Source organism: Asparagus officinalis, chromosome 5 (assembly GCF_001876935.1).
Source record: "Asparagus officinalis chromosome 5, Aspof.V1, whole genome shotgun sequence".
NCBI classification, from domain to species: domain Eukaryota; kingdom Viridiplantae; phylum Streptophyta; class Magnoliopsida; order Asparagales; family Asparagaceae; genus Asparagus; species Asparagus officinalis.
In genome coordinates, this window is record NC_033798.1 from 110208412 (window position 1) to 110224871 (window position 16460).

General features: G+C 38.5%; 2 protein-coding genes across 2 annotated transcripts; one reads left to right on the forward strand and one right to left on the reverse strand.

Moving 5' to 3' along the window:
• On the forward strand, nt 331-6875 carry LOC109842359 (probable RNA-dependent RNA polymerase SHL2). The gene is made up of 2 exons (XM_020411246.1): nt 331-3192; nt 6120-6875. The coding sequence occupies exons 1-2, from the start codon at nt 424-426 to the stop codon at nt 6873-6875; spliced, it is 3525 nt and encodes a 1174-aa protein (XP_020266835.1). The 5' UTR covers nt 331-423.
• On the reverse strand, nt 7898-12739 carry LOC109840661 (myosin ID heavy chain). Its single transcript, XM_020409388.1, has 4 exons — nt 12357-12739; nt 9742-10057; nt 8357-8415; nt 7898-8256 (listed from the first exon to the last, which is right to left on the reverse strand). Exons 1-4 carry the CDS (start codon nt 12640-12642, stop codon nt 8210-8212), a joined length of 708 nt encoding a protein of 235 aa, XP_020264977.1. The 5' UTR covers nt 12643-12739; the 3' UTR covers nt 7898-8209.

The window sequence follows — 16460 nt, forward strand, 5'->3', positions numbered from 1 at the left end:
GTAGTCCCGTGTATCGCAGAAATTGTATTTCAGCAAAATCAATCTTTCTCTCACGACGAACGGTCGATTTTGCTAATTTTTTTTCTAATTGGATTGTTTTTGCTGATTAAATTCTCAAAATAGTTGATTTCAACAATTTGTCTAAGTTTCAAACAAAAAATGTTTTATCTTCTAAATTGAAAGAAGAAAAAGGTACGAACGCACTCTTTCAGCTCCAAACTTTCCTGCCGTCAGATCCTCACGTCTCTCAATCCAACGGCTGTAATCCCCCAACAACAAAAGTTAAAAGGCTAGTCGTCGGCTTCATTTATTATTATTACTCAACCCGGTTCCATATTACACACACACGCTCTCTCTCTCTCTCTCTCTGTCAATTCCCCCCTTCTCCTTTCTTCTTCCTCCTCCAAATTCTTGATCTCTCCAATGGGCTCTCTGGACTCTAGCTCCAAAACCCAAGTCCAAGCCCACCACAAAGACAAAGTCATCACCCAAGTCAGCATCGCTGGCTTCGACGCCCAGACCACGGCCGAAAGTCTACACCTTTCCCTCGAAAAATCCCTCAACTGCGTCATTTGGCGATCACGCTTGAAATCCTCCTCAACTCCTCCCGATTCCTACCCCGATTTCGAATTCCCAAACCCTAAGCCCACAAGCAAAAAGCCCACCAAGTCTTCGCGGGCCCCCGTCGTCCCTCACGCTTTCCTCCAGTTCGGTACCCCCGCTGGGGCCCAACGGGCCATCGACGCCGCTGGCCGATGCGAGCTCCTCGTCGGACAGAAGCCCGTCGTGGTCCAATCAAGCGCCGACTCCTTGCATCGAATCAATCGCCGGAGACAGATCAGCCCTTTCGTGTTCAAAGATGTTTGCTTCGAGATCGGGTCTCTTGTGGGCCCCTCGGAGTTCGCCGTCGCTTGGCGTCTCGACCCGAAACCCGACAACGCCGTCGAGTTCCTCGTCGACCCTTTTGATAGTTCTTGTAAGTTGATGTTTTCTCGGGAAGTTGCTTTTACGGTGAAAGGTACCAAAGATGTCGACTTTATTAGATGTAATCTGAAGCTGGAGTTCCTGTTGAGGGATGTGATGGAGGTGAAGGTGACTACGGATGCAATGCCGTTTGTCTTTTTGATTCAGATGGGTCTTGGGGCCGCGCCACTGATTTATTATAGGACGGCCGACGATGACATCCACGACACTTCGACGGGGCATTTGTTGGATGACGAGGACCCTTGGATCAGGAGTACAGATTTTACCCCCAATGGAGCAATTGGGAGATGCAATTGTTACAGAATTTCAATGTCGCCGAGGTTTCGGGGGAAGCTGGAGAAGGCGTTGGCGTATATGAGGGAGAGGAGGATAGAGGGGTTGAGGCCTGAGAGGCCTATTTTGGTCAAGGATGAAGGGAACCCGGGTTTCGTCTCTTCTGACCCTTTCTTCTGCTTTCACAATAAGGAAGGGGTTAGCTTTGTGAATATGTTTATGGTGAATGCTTTGGTTCATAAAGGGATCTTTAATCAACATCGGCTGACCGAGGAGTTCTTTGGGTTGCTGAGAAAGAAGAGTGAAGTTTTGAATGATGTTGCCCTTAGGCACATTTATGGGTACAAGAAACCCATATTTGATGCGTATGGGAGGTTAAAGATGGTCCAAGATTGGCTCTTGAAGTTTCCAAGGTTAATCAAGGCGCCGATTCCTAGTGATGATAACATGGAAGTTAGGCGATTGGTTATAACCCCGACCAAGGCTTATTGTCTTCCTCCTGAAATTGAGCTTGCCAATAGGGTTTTGAGAAAATACCGAGATATTTCGGACAGGTTTTTGAGAGTAACGTTTATGGATGAAGGAATGCAGTCATTGAACATCCACGTCCTTAGCTTTTACCCTGCACCCATTGTTAAGGAGGTCACGATTAGTTCGTCCAGTCAAAAAACCACCATGTTTCGAAGAGTCAGGGACATTATGTACAAAGGGTTTCACTTGTGCGGACGCAAGTATTCGTTTCTTGCATTTTCTTCCAACCAGTTGAGAGATAAATCTGCTTGGTTCTTTGCTGAGGATAAGGGTACGAGCGTTCAGGATATAACAAGTTGGATGGGTAAGTTTCAGAATAAGAATGTGGCTAAGTATGCAGCTCGAATGGGGCAGTGTTTTTCCTCCACTTACGCTACCGTCCAATTGCATCCTGGAGAAGTTAATCAAAAACTTCCAGATATTGAAAATGAAAAATATTGCTTCTCGGACGGGATAGGGAAAATTACCCCTGCACTTGCAACAGAAGTTGCTGAGAAGCTGCGACTGACAGAAACCCCCCCTTCAGCTTATCAAATTCGTTTTGCTGGTTGTAAAGGAGTGGTGGCTGTTTGGCCTGGAAACAATGATGGGATTCGGTTGTCACTGAGGCCAAGCATGAACAAGTTCCAATCTTCGCATTCTGTATTGGAAGTTGTATCTTGGACTAGGTTTCAACCGGGTTTCTTGAATCGTCAGATTGTGACCTTGCTTTCAGCATTGGGTGTCGATGATGATGTGTTCTCAAGGATGCAAGATTCAATGGTTAGCAAGCTTGATAAGATGCTAATAGACCCGGATGTTGCATTTGACGTCCTTACTAGTTCTTGTGCTGAGCAGGGGAATATTGCAGCTATGATGCTGAGTGCTGGATTTACTCCTCAGACTGAGCCTCATTTGAAAGCAATGCTTTTGTGTATTAGGCTATCACAGTTAAAAGATCTTTCATCAAAAGCAAGAATCTTTGTTCCAAAGGGAAGATGGTTGATGGGTTGCCTTGATGAGCTTGGAGTGTTAGAAGAAGGGCAATGCTTTATCCAAGTATCTAGCCCTTCTTTGGAGAATTGTTTCTTGAAGCATGGATCCAAATTTTCAGGGTCAAAGGTGAACAAGCAAGTCATTGTGGGTACAATTGCTTTAGCAAAGAATCCGTGTCTTCACCCTGGAGATATTCGGATTCTAGAAGCAGTTGATGTGCCTGGTTTGCATCATCTTGTTGATTGCTTAGTGTTTCCGCAGAAAGGAGAAAGGCCTCATTCAAATGAGGCATCGGGAAGTGATCTTGATGGAGATCTTTATTTTGTTACATGGGATGAAAATCTAATTCCTCCAAGTAAAAAGAGCTGGCCGCCACTGGACTATGAGCCTGCTGAGGCAAAGGAAGAACCACGCAAGATTGTTCATCAGGTAAGTTATCCTATTTGCTATGGTGCATGCACTGCTTTTATTTGACAAGCATTATCCTGCTTATTGTATGTGGTTTAGTATGACATCTATCATTTCTTGGAGTTTTCTAGTATGGTTGCAAATTTGATTTTACATGTTTTGCTATTAGTAAGTTATTATTTATTGGTTATTACCCATTAATGACTTAAAACATATGATGCTGTTATGTGACATTTCTAGATAAGATAGAGTAAATTACCCAGCTTCTAGGGTGTCAGGCTCAATTCAGTTGGCAGATAGCTATATTTGAAAGAGGCATTCTACCCTGTGATATTTTTCTCTCATATACAGTAGAACTTGGCGTAACTCGTGAGTACGTTTACTTTTCTAGAAATAAGTTATGAAAATTTGATGTGAAGATTGTAGTTAACCATACCTCTTCTGCATTTCTAAAAACAGTTGCAACAGGATGTAAGTCCTTAGTAAACATGTTTTTCCTATTTGATTATCCATTTATCTTGTGATCCTTTCAGAAGCAATCTCCAAACAAAGGGTCTTCTCTAAGAAACCACCTCTCCTTTGATAGTCACAGCCTCCTATAACATACAGTATGTTGTATCTTCTCTGTGAACTTGTACTTACCTTGGAAAATACTTACGCATCCCTAATGCTGTTTGGCAAAATAGTAAGTGGGGAACTTGTGTAACAGTTCTACATATTATGGCCAAATGCCGATTTGGTATTAAAGGACAACTGTATCCTATTAAATTTGTGTTTTAGACTTTTAGTACAAATAAAATGCTCTTTGTTCATTTGTATTTGCGAGTTTTGTATGATAGACATCCCACTAGAATGTTGGAATAACTTGATCCAACCGTCTAAGGATAGCATCTTCTAGTTTTAAAACTGTGCTTGGATAACTTTATCTTACCAAACAAAACCTTAATTTTCTGAAAATCTCAACAATACTCCTCTGATATCTCATCTTGCTCTTCAAGTAATAAATATATTAGCAGCAGCAGTAGTAAAACAAATAAGTAAAATCCTTGTCCTTGCTGATCCAAACCTCTGCTTTGAAGAAGACACTACTAGTCTGGAGCCTTATGAGTTGGCCTCTCATGTCTTGGCTCCAGAAGGATCCCTTACCCTTGTCAGATTATGGTGTTCATGTCCATGTCTAATATCACAGCTTAAAAACTAAATACATTACTCTATTACCTTCTGGACCCTTGGCACCAACGTATAAGAACTTCTTTACTAACACATTGACGCCCTTTCAGCACAATAGGACTGTGGACCTAATAAATGTTCATCGTAATTAGACTGATGTATGGAAATATTGCTAGAACAGTTTTTTCCCCTTCTTCTTTCTTTCTTAAGACATCCCTCTCAGGTAAAGGTGGAAGAAAATTATAACCACAATGACTAAGATTAGTCAAGATTGATGGCTAAGTTCCTTAGTGGAAGTGAAGATTTCTGTACGACTGCCCTTCGGGCCCTTCTTTTTGGAATTAAATCTTCAGCGAAGGTCCATTCTCAACCATAGGCATTCACTATCAGTCCTTAGGCAATAGCATAATTATATTGTGCAGTTATAGATTCATTAGTGATGTGATTACAAACTATAGAAATTATATTGTGTCAGTTCTTAGGCAATCCACCTAGATTTAATCGATGCCCTTGGTTGTAATCAACAACATTACAACATATATTGACTTCTCATGGTGCTTCTTCCTTTGTGTTGCTCAGGCTTTAAGAATCATCAATACTTGGATCTGATAAATTGCTTGCATAAGTAAGCTCTTTTAAAGGTTCAACTTTCTTACCCTTTTCTTTACAGTCTTCAAGAAGCGCATCTGACTTTATGATGCTTGATGTATAGCCTTCTCAAAGCCTCAAGAATAGTTCCTTTTCTGACTCAGGCTTCTGATATTCTTCAAAATAACATTTTTTTTAATTTACATGTTAAAGTATTTTGTCGGCTGTAGATGTAATGTGTACTTCAATATTGTAAGCAGGCTCCATTGTGTTTTATCCTTCTATGATCTTTGATCAATTAAATTCTACTCTTCATCAAATCTTAACTGCACCATTAGTTTTCCAGATCAACACCATATGTTCCTTAAATGAGAATAGGTGGCATGTTGCTATTAACCAGTTCACTTCAACGATACTTTATTTTTTTGTGATTTGTACCTTGTTTTTCTTCCTACCGTTATTGAAGCATCAGACCCATTGAAGATTTTTATTCCCTGTAGAATAGATATGAGCTCTAGGAAGTCATTTCATACTTGATACAGGAGAGTATACATCTTTTATTTTATTTTATTTATATTTTCTGTGACCATATTTACAATCCTTAAGCGATGTCTGGTTTATATTTCATTTGCTGCTGCTTATATATTTTCCCCATTGTAAATTTACAGCAAAACCCATCTACTTAAACAAATTTTCCATTTTATCTTCCCAAGACAATGAATGTCTTCATATTTGCTGCATGTGTCATAGTTCCAGAGTGATTTCTTTCCCTTAAGCCGTCCCTAACACAAATGCTCATCAAAAGTCCTGGTTAAATTAGGTTGTCTGCGGTATAAATTGGGACATCGTTTTCCTCTGTTATTTATCTTGTTTATAGAATTTTATGAAACAAAATTGTCAACTTATTACAAGTTTGCCGATTGGCAGAATTAGAAAACTTTCCTGATCTCTTTACTCATGGAAAATTTAATAATTAATATTTGTAATATTGATATAAGGCGGAATCTCCTCCTAAGGGTTGTATTTTTAGTGTTTCACGCAGAATCAACCCTTTTGGTAGATTATTCTCCGTATTATTCTAATTTACATCATTGGCATGTGTCATTTATCCACATTACTATAGAGATTGAGTGCTCTTAACATTATAAAGGACAAAAAATCCTTTTAACGTGCTTTGCTTTATCCAACAGCTTATAGTCGATTTCTTTGTGAGGAATATGTCCAGTGAGAATCTTGGGGTGATCTGCAATGCTCATGTGGTTCATGCTGACCTGAGCGATTATGGGGCCATGGATGATAAATGTCTTAAGCTTGCTAAGCTAGCTGCCATTGCTGTCGACTTCCCTAAAACCGGGGTATTCGTTAATTTGCCCGCTTCTTACAAGCCTAAACTCTATCCTGACTTCATGAACAAGGATGAACACATAACATACAAGTCAGAGAAGATCCTTGGAAGATTATACCGAAAGATAAAATCTGCTTCTGATGAGGACAACTCTTCTGAGCTCATTTCTGCTTACGAGGACTTACCATATGATCAAGCTTTTGATATTTCAGAGGCATTTGATTATCTCACTGAAGCCTGGGAAACCAAATGTTCATATGATCGACAATTGAATGCATTGTTGGGGCAATTCAGAGTTGATAAAGAGGGAGAGGTTGTTACGGGGCATATTTCTTCTTTGGGAAGTTACAACAGCAGAAAACAAGGGGAGGTCAAAGAGAGGCTCAAGAATGCATATTATGCACTTAATAAGAAATATAGACGCTCTTTTGAGGAGATTGGGGGCCATTTATCTCAGCTAAGTTTAAGTGACGACGAGAGGAATCAGATATATGAGAGTAAGGCAGCGGCATGGTATCAAGTGACTTACCACCCGAAATGGGTGAAGAAGTCTGTCGAAATGAAGGAGGCCGATGGAGAAAGGTTAGGCGTGAGAAATTGAACGTTGGAGTTCAAAAGCCGATAGATTCGCTTGCGAATTACTTGTCTGAGAGGATTTGAAGTTGAGAATGGACTGTTTTGGATGCAGCAAGACCGCTCTGCCACTTTTGGGGTTTGATTAGCCAGTGAAACTTATCCTGATTGTTTACAAACCATAACGGGAAGTTTCCATGTTGTCTGAGAGGATTATGTCCAGCAAGACTGTAAATATTTGTCGTCATGTTTGGACTATTGCACATTAAAGCTATGAACGTAGACCTTATTTTGAACTATATATGGTGATTGGCTTGTTTATTCCTTCTCATTTCAACTATGCTTGAGACCTTGATTTGGTGATACATAGATGTTATGAAATAATAAAATTATAGGACAGGAATAAAGGGAAGTGTAAAATAAGTAAATAAATAAATAACTGAATTCTAACCGAGGCAAAATTGGAAGCACTTCTGTTGTCATGAGTATAGCTGAATTGAGGACTGGAGATCAGTTCAGCAAAGAGGGTTTGTTGAAGAGGTTCATTGTGGTAGTTTACCTTTTACTCGAAGGATATGAACCAGCACATCCAGTTACTAGAACTATGTGAATGATGATTTATTTCATTCTCTTAATGCTTGTTCATCACTTTATTTCAATCTTTTAATAAATGTTCATCATTTTTAATACTTGTGTATCACCCAGTCAAGCATCTACGGGCAGTGCTCCAATCAAATTTATGCCTGAATTTGAGTTTTTACATCCTGCCAACCTGTAGTATGCCATACGGTTCGCACCCTTGTAATGGACTATTGAATTCATGCATACAGGTAAAAAGAAGCAAATTTGACCTCAAATTTTCTGCCTTAAGCTTAAAAAGAAGCTCCTGAGAGCAACTTGATTATATTTCCGCGGAGTCGACAAAGAGAAGCTATTGGTGAGAGTACCCTATTACACGGTCATAAAGTTAGAATTTCCACGTAACTGATGAGGTAACAGGGGTAATCTCTTATGAACTATTTTACATTTGTCAAATAGATCAAGGGAAAGTATCATACAGAGGGGAGGTAACTTTTTAGCATAAAAAAACTGACACAACATTGGTCCCTATAACTTTCAACATCCGAAAACACAACTGGAGTTGCCTTAACAATCCAGAGAAAGGACTTCCAAGTATGCACAAATGACATGAATTCAGTCAAAATAATAGATATACGGTTTACAGTGGGCACAATTAAATACAATAACAATATGCTGACAATGCATCCACCATGGAAAAGAACTGCATGAAATACAACCACCTCTTGGTCCAATCTTTTTAGTATAAAGGGCATATAGGAACTGCTAGAAGGCAGAAATATGTTATTCAGCTTCGCCTTCCTTTTTCCTGAACCTTGTTTTGATTCCTCCTGCAGGAAATTTCAACTTATCATATATGCTTAAATTGTGAAACATGGTTACGTAGATGAATATTAAACAATAAAAATGGTTCGATGAAGTTACACATACCATCTACTTCCTCAAATTCCACTTCTTTTACCATGTCGGCAGCAGCATGGTACTCAAATCTGCAACATTTGACAGCAAATTAGCAATCAACGTTCTATACATATCAAATAATACACTTAACTATATTACCTACTCCTGAGAGATGGACGGAGCCATATAGGGGCAAAAGTGGCCCAAACCCCTCTTAAAAAAAGCTAAGGGTAATTGATTGGCAAGGGTAAAATGCAATACATCATCTATACTTCCAAATTACCATTCATCGAGTCTAAGTGGTCTTGGACATAAATAAGAAACATAATGAAGCCCATCATCCCATTTAGCTGGATATCAAAATTTTGCAGATTGATTAGAAAGCCCATCTGCATTGCCTGATTTAGGAGGATCCTTCTCGGACCTTCACCGCCACCGTAGATGAGGCATTTCAAGGATTCGGGTTTCTGACTTTGAATAAAAGCTTTTTGGCTTGCTGAAAATTTTATTTTATTTTTCATTATCTTATTTGATGACTGTCTTGGGGTAATTGCACTTAGAAAGTATATGAAAAATGAAATTTCTCAGAAATTAATTTGAATAGAGCATAAATGAAATTGCTACATTTGAACTTTATCCATTGTGAGTGTTTTATTTCCTTTCAATTTTCAGTCATAGAAGAATGTTATTGAAACACTACATTATAATTTGAAATTTTATTTTGAAAGTACCGTACAAACTTTTTTAAAAATATGTTATCATGTTTAACAATCAAATTTTTTGGACCCCCCTTAATGAAATCTCTGGCTCCGCCAGACTGCCACTGCAGAGAGACATAAGTGTATGAAATGTTTTAATCTATTAAAGTTGAATAATGCATTTTTCGTCGGACTACAGACATATTTAAGGATTTTACAAGCTAAATAAATAGAAGATATTTTAATGATAGGTTATGGAATACCAATACTATAAGTATAAAATAATCCATTTGTTCCATTCAAGTAACCCCTCATCCCCTAACATCATTAAGTATCAGGATATGCCCACTCCTGTGTTTCTCCATTCAAACGCACCGTGTCCTATTACTTTATCTATACATCAATACAACATCGAAGTGTTCCATAAGTTATGCAGAAAATCTAAAATTCAAGCATTATTTAGAATGTATGGGATTTAAGATTTTAGGGATACATTAATTTCCCAAACCTTTTGTGTAGTCCTCCATATCTGAATTCCCTAGTGTTTCCTAGATTCTAGTATCTGTAGAGAAAGTTAGGAAAACACTTCCTCTGAAATGTGGAAGGGACATCAATACTATATTATACCACAGCTAAATACACTACTCAGAAGGTTGTAAATAGCTAAATATACAAAATGTTTGCAACTAAATTGCATTTGAACCTAATTCCACATACCTATTGGAGTAAACCACCTCAATCTCTTCAGATGTGCTCTTGGTAGCTTCAACTAGCACAGAGATGATCTCTTTCCTCCGAATGCTAGCCATAAGTAAATCATACTCGGTTGGAATAATGATGGCAAAGAAATTATCACTTAGCTGACTCAAGCATAACCTATCAACAGCCGCAAGTGCTATCCTCCGCTTTAATGAATCGGCTTCAGGGTCAACAAGATAAATGGCGAAGTCGGTGATCAACAAAATCCGTCTCTTCATCTTTCCGGATCCAGTAAACTTCAAAACTTTGTCTGCAAACAGTACTGTTGTATCACCTGCACATTAGTGCACTTTAAGGTTAGTGATGAAAACTTTTACCTTTAGTGTCTGTGAATTTAAAATAACTCAGTGGCAAGAATAAAATTGTTAGATTCGGACTTCTTGCAATATAAACTTTGGTGAACAAACAACAAATATGTTTTTCATTTGCCAAAACATTCTCTATTTCTTTCGCGTATGTGCAGGATGGTAATGGTAGTGTAAAAGCTAGGAACAAGAGGCATAGAGAAAATATTAGTCTCTTGATGAAGCAAGTGTTGCATCCAGAAAGGACTGCATCAAATTTCTGAAGTAAAAATAAAAGAGACACAGAAATATATCTATGTCAAACTAGAACATGAATTCCAATAAAGCCAAAAGTTACACTAGACAGATGAATTTCAAAGGGGAGAAAAATTCAAATGGCAGTCCAGCTAGCTTGGCCAATTGATCTAATTGGAAAGGAGAAAAAAAGCACAAAAATTCAAGCCATGGAGCCTAAAAGGAACCGATGAACAAAATGATGGGGAAAAAGAAATGCGATGCAAAAATGAAGGATCAAGAAGAAAAGACACACCTGACCCACTTATATTTTTGTAAAAGAAACAGATACAAGTATTATTGTTTAACATACCATAACTGTACATTTAAGATTAACTTACAGAATACCTGGCTAGTTACTAAACTCCACTCTACAGTTTTGATCTACACTATTTAAATCAGAACCAGAAATTTTACTTTCTCCTACATCGATCATAATCTCGATACTTTGCAATGGTTGTGTACCAACTTGTGGGGTGTAAAACATCTCGCTGGTAGCAAGAGGGAAGAATAGTTCGACTGAGGTTTATCGGGATACATAGGCTTATAAGCAGCTGTAAAACATGGCTAACTCCGAAGAGTAGTCAATTTAAATATACTTTTTTAAGTTTTACTACTGAGTTATAGAGAGTGTAAGTTGTCATTCATCTGAGAAAATGGCTTGCAGGTCTTGGTGCTAGTCAAGGATCACCAAATGATGGCTGTGTATCGATGGATCAGAAACAAGATTATGACTGCAGTTATATAATATTTGGCAAGTATGGAAAGCCAACAAAGTAACCAACTGGACATATGCCACCAAAATTTTGAAGATAGACTGTTACATAGGAATGGAATGAGAACAACCATGGAAATCCTAGGTAAGAGCAAAGCTAATCTATAATATGCTCAAGGCTCAGGAAACTTGTGAAGCGATCAAGGATGTCCTCAGAAACAACACTGGGTGATATTTTCAGCCAAATGTCAGTAGACTGCATTTATTTTGATAAGAGGTCAAAAACACAGTTCCCTGAACAATGATTGAGGTTAAGCAGTTAACTCTTATACTTTAGACCTCGCTCTTAGAGGATGAGCAATTTACTTGATCGGTATGACATCCCAACCTTCCCACATACAGGCTATCTTGCAGGATAGATAGAAACTGAAGGTCAAAAGGATAACATGGTCGGCTTTATCCTATCTCATATTTACACCAGTTTCTTAATTAAGTCAGGGCATCTATTATGGCTCATATATTTTATATGCTTACCTTTTACTTGAAGATCTCGAGTCTGATCCCTTTCTCCTCATTTAGCATCCTCTTCTTTCTTATCACCAAAACTATTTGTTCTCATATGGTGCTTGTACAGGCATCAACGATGAACTGTTAGGTGATTTTACGTGTGATTAAATCTTAGGATCAGACCGAGAGAAATTCAAGAAACTGGTATTTGGTCAACTAATCGAGAATGCATGTCTAATTTGAATGCTGTAATATGAAATAGAGCTCAGGATTAGGATACAAGACATTTAAAATAACCATAAAAGAAAATAGCCTTCTGCATATGAATAAATTACTGCCATAATAGTTGGATTCAACAAAGATAATACAAAGCGAAACAAGTTTTTGAGTGAAATCTATTGAGTTACCAATATCTATATTTCTTGACAAAACACAAGCATACTTTTTGAACACTTCATCGAGACAATACGTAAAAATTAAATCTTAAACAGTTTTACTGTAACATATCTATTTAGATTCCCAAATTTCACTATCCAAAACCAAAACATCGACTGATACGCACAATATCAGCCTCCCATTTGGTCCTAAATTGAGTCTCAATCAACACTAGAGATAACTATCTTGATATAAATCGAAAGCTACAACTTTAGCAAAGCTAATCACTATAATAATTCTACTCAAAATTAAAACTTCTAAACATATTACTACCAAATTTCCATCAAAATGTATCACACCTCATAATGATCCAATTCAAAAGCAAGATAAATACTTACCTTGCTTCGATAAAATCTTCTTAAGATAGGGATCAGACTCAACGCCGATGTAATCCCCATCGGTGCATTCTCTATAGATCGAAGCTCGCCTTGAGACCTTCATGCCTATGAAAGGGTGGGGATCTCCAGACGCTTCCCTTCCTTCATCTCCTCCTCCGTGATCTTCTTGCTCTCCGCCCTTGTCTAGGGTTCGAGGCACGTCGTCGCCATTGTTGTCGAGTGAGTGGTCGTCTAGGGTTTCTTGAGAGGGGACCTGGACTCGCCTCAGCGACTTGAATCGGTCCATTTGGAGATCGTCACCAGCAGCGAGCGAAGGGGATCGAAGTGTGAGAAGAGGAACTAAGGGGGTGTTTGGTTCGTTTCCATAAAATAAAGGAAATGGAATCCGAGGCAAATAACCATATTCTAAAAAAAATTTGGATCATCCAGGAATCCATAACTTGTGTTTGTTATTGAGTTATAAAGTGAATATTAAGAAAACATATCCAAAACCCATGATTGGTTCACCACCAAAGAAAAGGAAAACACCATCCAAAAAAGCTTTTCATAAAAGCACTTGTGTTTGGTTCAAAGCCGAAGAAAAGGAAAGAGGTAAAAAAAACAGTGTGTACACGTACCTCTGGTGAAGTTACCACAGAATATTAACATTTCATCACTCAAAACAACTGTGCAACGGCTAGTTACTTACTCAGTGACCGATTTCAACAATCACAAGAGAAAACGGCTAGTTACTGCAACAGCTCAAGAAATAAGTTCACTTGGGGGCCTATATAATGAGCCACCAACAGGGTAATCAAAGTATAGCAAATCTCAGCCATGTGAGAATATTTCAAACTTCTAATTTCTGCCAGATTCGTAGCAACAAAGTGACTTGCAGGTTTATGGAGCGGCCATGGGACAGCAAATCAGAGGGTGCCCCATCTGAAGTTAGATGCAAATGCAAACTTCCAACACCCATGAAGCTATGCGCAAATGGAAAAAATAGAGGGAGACATTATTGGGGTTGCGCTAAGTTCCCAAATAAGGAATGCAACTTCTTTCAGTGGGCTGACAAAGCGGGCGAGTGCAGCAGAAATAGAATTCAAGCATCACAAAGTGAGGACATTGATGAAGATAAAAGGGCAATGAAAATCAAAAAGCTGAAGAGGGAATTGAAAACTGCAGAGCATCAACTAATCATTTGGAAAATGATTGTATTGTTCTTAGTTATAATCTGTGTACTAATCTGTAGCTTTGAAAATATGCCATGTAGGTGCAAAGTGTAATGTGGTATGTAATGAAATTTATGGAGGCAATTCATGGTGTATATGACTCAGCAAATCACAGATGAATACTGGAACAAATAAAAACTACATCCAAACTAATGTACATAGTTATAACTTGTACATAACAAAACTGTAAACCCAGATAAATAGTGATGCAAAGCTGTAAGCAGAGTGCAAAGGAAAAACTCAGCAAAGACAGGAGCAACTGCAGTTAAGTCAGCTGAAATTTTTAGCTAGGCAAGGTGATGCACAGCTGGGAATTGGAGCAAATCAAAGTGAAGCCATAATAGATTGCAATCTCATCATGGTAAGCCTTATCCAGACCAGTACAATCACTCAGTATATGCTGCAATAACAACTCAACAAAAGCAATCCTCATTGCCTATTGACAAAACAACTCAGCACAAACTCAAACTTTGAGAACTGAAGCAGGGAAAAACAAGTCAACAAAACTCAGCTAGGGAATACTGGAACAAAGCCTTGTTTAAATCCAAACTCAGCAAAGTTGAGAACTGTGAGAACTGTCGCAATGTAAAACAACTCAGGACAAACAGCAACAAGGCTCAGATTATAGCTATATTATCAGTATAAGATGCCTCGCCTACATATTGTAATTGCATTGAGGATTGCCTACGCATAATAGTTGCCTCACCTAAAAATCACATTAGCAATCTAGATTGCAATCACATCATGGTAAGCCTTATCCAGACCAATACAATTACTCAGTATAGGCTGCATTAACAAATATCAAATGAGCAATCATCATTGCCTATTGAAAAAGCAACTCTGCACAAACAGCAACTCTGAGAACTGAAGCAACTGCAATTAAGTCAGCTGATATTGAGGCAAGGAAAAAACCCAGCAAAGCATAAAAACAACTCAGGACAAACAGCAACTCTGGGAACTGAAGCAATGTAAAACAACTCAGCAAAACTCAGCACAAATAGGTGAAGACAGGAGCAACTTCAGTTAAGTCAGCTGAAATTATTAGCTTAGCAAAGTGATGCACAGCTGGGAACTGACTCTCTCCAAATGTGAAGCAGAGCTGGAACATGTAGGCAAGAAAAAACAACTCAAGCAAAACTCTGTATAGGCAACTGAATAATATAAGTGAAGCAGAAAATTGATGCACAGCTGGAAACTGATGCAAGGAAAAAACCCAGCAAAGCAGAAAATTGAGGCACAGCTTAAAAAGACAAATAAATCTGGGATAGCAATGGCAACAAGGCTCAGATTATAGCTATATTATCAGTATAAGATGCCTCGCCTACATATTGTAATTGCATTGAGGATTGCCTACGCATAATAGTTGCCTCACCTAAAAATCACATTAGCAATCTAGATTGCAATCACATCATGGTAAGCCTTATCCAGACCAATACAATTACTCAGTATAGGCTGCATTAACAAATATCAAATGAGCAATCATCATTGCCTGTTGAAAAAGCCCAAAGTAACTTACGAGAATAGTTATAACCTGTACACAGATGAGGGACCGCTGGTTGAGATAATGCTAATTTCCACACACTTGATTATATAAAGACGATATATAAACTCTGCAAATAGGTAAGATAACATAAAAAGGACATAAGGAACTGCACAGGCCTGGTAATACAATTCAACAAATATAGCCAGCCAAGACAGAAGTAAGAAACATGATAGGTAGCAGCTGCTTCATGCACATAAAGTAAAGGTGTTGTCTCACGATATTACAAAATTATAACTTGTTCACTTGATTATAAATATGGCTATAATAGTGCAAAAGTAGGTAGGAAACAAATCCATTACCCAATATAGTGTCCACTACGGCAAATCATCGGTGGCAAATCCATTTTCCCGAATAATCTTCTCTAAGAACAGTTTCTGCGCATTTTTCGACTTGATAATGAACCGCCTAGATTCTGATTCATTGTCATATAGATAATCCAGCACCTTATCCAGTATTGTCTCAGAGAAATCAGCCCCATGTGCGGATAAAGCCTTGGACATTCGATCAGTCCAATGTAAAATATGTTGGTTTTGGATTGAGTGGGACATGGACTCGATGAGTTCACGCATTAGTGAATCATCATCTCTGCCCTTGCCACCCTTCCTTTTTGAATGAGGTTTGGCATTGGATGTAGAAGTTACCCCGCTAGCCGACTTCACATTTTGAGAGTGAGGGTCAAGCCTTTCAACACTTGGTGTCTCAGCCCCAAATTGTGACTTGGAGGTCTCAATATCATCATTTTCAGAAAGATCGATCGGATCCTCAAAAAGTGGATTTACTATCAAAGATATAGGATAACAATTTTACTTCTGTAGATCGATGTATGTTCATGGGTGCATTACCTTGAAATAGGGATAGTACAAAGGATTGCTTGCAATCTCTGGCGCTAATTCCATTGGTGCTTGCTTCAAAAACCGCCCCCGTATAGCACCAACTGCTTCTAGGCATTTGTTAAAATATCTTGAAATTGTTTCTCCCGATCTTATGAAATGTGATCTTACTATTCTATTTTTTGTTTTATGTGCTAATACATTAAGAAACATGAGCAACTGTTCTTCAACTTTTACATCACGTGAATCCTGGAGTAGGCCCGTCCCTCTCATTATATTCACAAGATTTTTAAACGCATGAGGCCGCATTCTAACATAGTCTCTACAGCTGTGACTATAGCCAGAAAATACGCGGCATATGTGGGCATTCCTAGACTCTATTTTCTGTTTTTCCCCCCTCATGGTGATAGGTGACAGATTTTCTTCTACAACGCATTCTCATTACACACGTCAACACAGTGACGATGGCAGACATAGTAGCATTACTCGATATCCTCATTAACGCTTCGTCATCAATATC